General features: G+C 55.1%; 1 protein-coding gene across 1 annotated transcript; it reads left to right on the top strand.

Annotated features, from left to right (window-relative positions):
* Positions 1 to 2,044: 2,044 nt before the first annotated feature.
* APLNR (apelin receptor) lies at positions 2,045 to 5,259 on the top strand. Its single transcript, XM_038764548.1, has one exon. The coding sequence runs from the start codon at positions 2,386 to 2,388 to the stop codon at positions 3,520 to 3,522; it is 1,137 nt and encodes a 378-aa protein (XP_038620476.1). The 5' UTR covers positions 2,045 to 2,385; the 3' UTR covers positions 3,523 to 5,259.
* Positions 5,260 to 6,156: the final 897 nt, after the last annotated feature.

Raw genomic sequence — 6,156 nt, 5'->3', positions numbered from 1 at the left:
ATAGTAAGCGCTCAATAAATACGATTGATGATGATGATGATGATCTCCCATGCCCTTCTGCATCATCCTGACTTGCCCCACCCCTGCTCTTCCCCCCTCCGGGCCACACAGCACTTGTGTCTGTCATTTTATTGATTTGTATTGAAGTCTGTCTCCCCGGCTCTAGACTGTAAGCTCCTCTTAGGCAGGGACTATCAGTGTTTATTGTATTGTACCTTCCCAAGCGCTTAGTGCAGTGCTCTGCACAGAGTAAGTGCTCAATGAATATGATTGCATGAATGAATAATTTATTTCCTTGTATTGCTGTCTGTCTCCCCCCACTCCCCAACCAGACTGTAAGCTAGTTGTGATCAGGGAATGTGTCTGTTTATTGTTGTATTGTTAGTATGGTGCTCTGCACACAGTAAGCCCTCAATAAATAATAATGATGGCATTTATTAAGCGCTTACTATGTGTAAAGCACTGTTCTAAGTGCTGGGGAGGTTACAAGGTGATCAGGTTGTCCCACGGGGGGCTCACAGTCTTAATCCCCATTTTACAGATGAGGGAACTGAGGCCTAGAGAAGTGAAGTGACTTGCCCAAAGTCACACAGCTGACAATTGGTGGAGTCGGGATTTGAACCCATGACCTCTGACTCCACAGCATGTGCTCTTTCCACTGAGCCACGCTGCTTCTAAATACGATAAATACGACTGAATGAATGAAATGCCACTATTATCATTATTATTAATTCTATAAAGTTGAAGACTTTGGGCTCTGTACCATTTAGGAGTTTCACTCCAAAGCCCGTGCTCTTGCTTCTGAGCCACGCTGCTTCTAAATACGATAAATATGATTGAATGAATGAAATGTCGCTATTATTATTATTATTGATTCTAAAAAGTTGAAGACTTTGGGCTCTGTACCATTTAGGATTTTCACTCCAAAGTCCGTGCTCCTGCCACTGAGCCACGCTGCTTCTAAATATGATAAATACAATTGAATGAATAATAATAATAATAATAATGGCATTTATTAAATGCTTACTATGTGCAAAGACCTGTTCTAAGCGCTGGGGTAGATTCAAGGTAATCAAGTTGTCCCACGTGGGGCTCACAGACTTAATCCCCATTTTACAGATGAGGTAACTGCGGCGCAGAGAAGTTAAGTAACTTGCCCAAAGTCACAAAGCTGACAAGTGGAGGACAACTTGTTGCCGACTTGTATTTCCCAAGCGCTTAGTAGAGTGCTCTGCACACAGTAAGTGCTCAATAAATGTGATTGAATGAATGGAGGAGACGGGATTCAAACCCATGACCTCTCTGTCTCCAAAGCCCGGGTTCTTTCCACTGAGCCACACTGCTTCTCTCTATAGTGAATGAAAGGCCTTATTATCATTATTATTGATTCTAAACAGTTGTAGACTTTGGGCTCTGAACCGTTTAGGAGTTTCACTCCAAACCCTCAAACTAGAAACCGTTCTCTCCTCATCAGGGGCCACAATACCTCAAGAATGGCAGGTGAGGAGGGGACAGGAGCTGGATGGGAGGGGCTAGGGGATGAGAGAATGGAGGAGACAGATGATAAGATTAGAGTTGGAAGCCCACTGGGCCGCCTGGAGGGGTAGCCAGTTCCATCTGGGGACCCTGTGAAATTTCACACCCACCTCCTCCCCTCTCACCCTACTCGGGGCTTTGGCTAAACTGCATAATTTGCCCAGCTTGGAAGGGGGTTTTGGTGGGGGTGGGAGGGAGGCAGGGAGGGGGAGGAGGAAAAGGGGCAGGGGTTGGTTAAGGGGGCGAGGGGAGGAGGAGAGAAGGAGAGAAGGAAGGAAATGGGGAGAAGGAAGTTGGGGGAAGGGAGAGGAGAAGCAGTGGATGTGAGCTCCAGATAAAACTTCTGGCCGGCACCTCAGGGGTCAATCCTGCTCACTTTACACGGGGACAAGAGAAACAAAAGAAGGCTGTGACCAGAGGTCTTAAGATTCCTGTCTGAGGGGCTGAGTTAGAGGTGGGAGGAGGGAGCAGCTGTCCGAGGAGGAGGAGGAGGAGAGCGACAGGCAGGGGAGGGAAGAAGGCCAGGCCACATCTGTCGAAGGAAGACTGCGCTGGACTGGACGGGAGGAGGTGAAACGGGAGCCGAGCTGCGGGGAGCCAGAGGGTCAGAGCAGGAGGTGACAGAGAGACACACGCATCCTTCCGACGGGAGGAGCTGGATCCCGCCACGCCGGGCTCTGAAGGGGGCTTCCGGCCCAGCCCCGGGGTCTCCGGCCTCGGACCCACCAGGACCGGAGAGTCGGGGAGTCGAGCGGGCGATCGGCCCGTGGGGACGGACGCCCCGACTCCCGCGCCCCGGCCTCCTCGCCTTTGGCTTCCTTCGCCACCTCCCCCGGCCGGGTTCCCGGGATGGAGGAAGGACCGGATTTCGACAGCTACTACGGGGGAGAAAACCAGACGGCCGATTGCGAGTACGCCGAGTGGAAGTCCTCGGTGGCCCTGATCCCCGCCATCTACGTCTCGGTCTTCCTCCTGGGCACGACGGGCAACGGGCTGGTGCTGTGGACCGTCTTCCGGGGCCGGGAGAAGCGCCGCTCGGCGGACACCTTCATCGCCAGCCTGGCCGTGGCCGACCTGACCTTCGTGGTCACCCTCCCGCTGTGGGCCACCTACGCCTACCTGGACTACAACTGGCCCTTCGGCACCTTCGCCTGTAAGCTCAGCAGCTACCTGATCTTCGTCAACATGTACGCCAGCGTCTTCTGCCTCACGGGCCTCAGCTTCGACCGCTACCTGGCCATCGTGCGGCCGCTGGCCAACGCCAGGCTGAGGCTCCGGGCCAGCGGGACGGTGGCCACCGTGGGCCTGTGGGCGCTGGCCGCCCTCCTGGCCTTGCCGGCCATGGTCTTCCGCTGGACGGGCGACCTGGAGAACAACACCAAGGTGCTGTGCTACATGGACTATTCCATGGTGGCGGCCTCGGGGGCCGAAGGCGCCTGGGAGGTGGGCCTGGGGGTCTCCTCCACCGCGGTGGGCTTCGTGGTCCCTTTCGCCGTGATGCTCACCTGCTACTTCTTCATCGCCCGCACCATCGCCGGCCACTTCCGGAAGGAGCGCAGCGAGGGGCTGAGGAAGCGCCGGCGCCTGCTCAGCATCATCGTGGTGTTGGTGGTGACCTTTGCCCTTTGCTGGCTACCCTACCACCTGGTGAAGACGCTCTACATGCTGGGCAGTCTCCTCCACTGGTCCTGTGACTTTGACCTCTTCCTCATGAACGTCTACCCCTACTGCACCTGCATCAGCTACGTCAACAGCTGCCTCAACCCCTTCCTCTACGCCTTCTTCGACCCCCGTTTCCGGGAGGCCTGCGCCGCCATGTTCTGCTGTTATGGCCACAGCGGGTGCCGGCGGGCCCCTCCGGGTGCCGGGGAGAAATCCGCCAGCTATTCCTCGGGGCCCAGCCAGAACCTGGGAAAGGGCGGGGAGCAGCCCCAGGAGAAACCCATCCCCTACAGCCAGGAGACCCTCGTCTCTGAACAGCCCTAGGGGGAAAGGCCGCCCCAACCTTTGCCCTCTCACCTTTACCCCCTGCAAACCAGGTAGAGTCAATGCTCCGCCCGCTTCTCCCTGTCCTTCCTCTTCTCTCTCTCTCCCTCCCGCCCCCTCTGCCTTTTCTCCTTCTCCATCACTAGTTCTCTCCATCTTCCCCTCGTCCCCTTTCAGCCGCCCAAACTCTTTTATTCCTTCGCCCCTCAATTCCCGCACTTTCCCCCGCCCCCTCCTTCTCTCGCTCCCTTTCTATCTCTATCTTCCAACCCTCCTTGCTTGTCCTTTCACATCCTCTCGCTGTTTGGAGCAGGGTTGGGTGGTGGGGTGCTGATGGGGTCTCTCTCCCTCGGGGATCTTCAATCCGCATCCGAGAGGAGAGACTGAGTCGCGTGGAGGGAAGAAGTCAGGTCCCGGGGCCAGGGGCTCAGGGTCCCAGGTGTCCTGTGAAGGAAAAGGTCTTACTCTCCCCTGGGAGTGGCAAACGGAGGAGCTGAACAGACAGTTGGAACCGTTTCCCCCCTTTGACACTCTGCTTCTGCCCTCCCCCTCTGCTGCAAGAGAGCACTTTCTCTCTGACCCTCGACCCCGTGGGGCCAGGCTGGATTGGGAAGAGAGGTGAGCGGTTACTGATACTAGGGAGATCTCATTCTGTGAGCCGCCTAGGAGGTCCGAAGTAGCAGGGGATGGGGAGGAAGGAAGGATGGGAGACTGATCAGGTGTCTGAGTGAAAAGTTTTATACCTCTTCCTCCTTCCTCTGGTCAAGTTGTAGAACACTGCCGGAGCAAACTCCCACTTGCCAAGCCCGGGGCTGGTTTCCTATGAGGGCATTTGGCTGGGAAGGTGGGAGGGAGGATGTGTGTGTTGGGTGTGTGTGAGAGAGAGATATATTCTTTGCTTCTTTCTTACCCCCATCCCCACCCCACGCTTCCGTTCCCTTGATGAGTCAGGAAGAACCGGGGTGAGGCGGCAACGCGGAATTCAAGGGCTCTAGCGGCTGGCTCATCCGTTGATGGGAAAAGTCCGAGGGTCACGCTGACACCCTAACCCTACCCCCACCGGACCCCTCCACCCCCAAGCTGAGCCTACTGTACCCTCCCAAGGAGAACCGGTGGGAGCTTGGGGATGGAAGTGTGCATTTCAGCAGACCCTCGTCGCCTTCCCTCAGACAAGAAGAATGGGGTCCCACGCCCAACTTCTGCCTTGGTCTGTGCTTTCCCTGCCCCGCGATCCTTCCCCCGACATGTTTCTTTCCGGCTTGTTACCATCCCACTCCCTTTTCCCTATCCCGGCGGGAACATGCAGGCCCCTCAGGAGCTCGGGCCCCGGTGGACTCTCTGATCCCTTCTTGGAGTCGGTGGAGTGGGAAAGACGAGGGAGCGAGAAGGGGCCTCTGTAGCCCAGCAGCGGCCGTGTGATTTGCTTTTCTCCAGAGCCCGCGATGGAACTCCAGAAGTGGGCCTAAGGTGGGAGGGGAGGTAGGAAGGGAGCTGGCTCTCACAGGGCAGGAAGGCATGGATTTTCTTTGGCCAAGGTTCCTGGACCGAAGCCAGTCCACCCTGGGCTTCATCAATCGACTTTGGAGGGCCATCACCGGGCTGAAACCTAGCATCTTTCACTGAAGGGGAGGGCCAGGCCTCTTCCCAGCTGAAGGGATGGGGCATCACGAGTACGGTCTCCATCGTTTTCTGACCCTTTGGTCATTGTAATTCATAAATAAAATGGTTTTGAAGAAATCTGTCGTGTCCAGAGTTCTCCAGTTCACACCGGGTCTTGGGAAGAGGAAGGAAATATCTGTCACCGAAGTTCAGATCTACAAGGGTAATTGGGATAAAGCCGCTGTGTTTTCAGGTTATTAAGGTGGGTCAGGGCAGGATTCCGGGGCACAGGAATCCAGGGGCCAGGGACCTAAAATAGGAGGAAGAAAAGGAAAAGGCAGGAAGGGGAGATGGTCGGACACACGCACAGACAAGTAATTGGGGACACAGAGTTAGGGAGGCAGAGACAGAAAGGAAAGGGCAGAGACAGAAAGGAAAGGGCAGAGACAGAGAGAAAAATGGACATCTAGGCAGGAACAACACACAGATGTCCACACACACGCAGCCAGCCCGGGCAAGGAAAGTGTGTAAAGAAGAGTTTACTCTTCCTCTGATAGTTGTTTCCACAGTGGTCCCTGTTGCCCTCCGGCCCCCTTTGCCATCGCCCCTGATGCAGGCCGAGTTCATTCATTCAATCGTTTTTATTGGGCATTTACTGTGTGCAGAGCACTGTACTAAGCGCTTGGGAAGATAGGGACGGTCCCTACCCAACAAGGGGCTCACAGTCTAGAAGGGGGAGACAGACGACAAAACAAAACTTGCAGACTGGTGTTAAAATCGTCAGAACAAATAGAATTAAAGGTCCTAACCCCAGCTCCGCCACGTGTCTACCGTGTGAACTTAGCAGAGTCACTTGACTTCTCTGGGCCTCGGTCACCTCATCTGTCAAATGGGGATCGAGACCGGGAGCCCTGCGTTGGGGTACAGAGTGTCAGTCAGTCAATCGTATTTATTGAGTGCTTACTGGGTGCACTGTACTAAGCACTTGGTAGAGGACAATTTAACAATAGAAGACACATTCCCTGCCCACAGTGA

The sequence above is a fragment of the Tachyglossus aculeatus genome, chromosome 22 (genome assembly GCF_015852505.1).
Source record: "Tachyglossus aculeatus isolate mTacAcu1 chromosome 22, mTacAcu1.pri, whole genome shotgun sequence".
NCBI classification, from domain to species: domain Eukaryota; kingdom Metazoa; phylum Chordata; class Mammalia; order Monotremata; family Tachyglossidae; genus Tachyglossus; species Tachyglossus aculeatus.
This window is presented reverse-complemented; position numbering and strand designations above follow the sequence as displayed.

What these genes read in the sequence shown, in the direction of transcription:
- APLNR (XM_038764548.1), top strand. Translation starts at nt 2,386, where the DNA reads ATGGAGGAAGGACCGGATTTCGACAGCTACTACGGGGGAGAAAACCAG.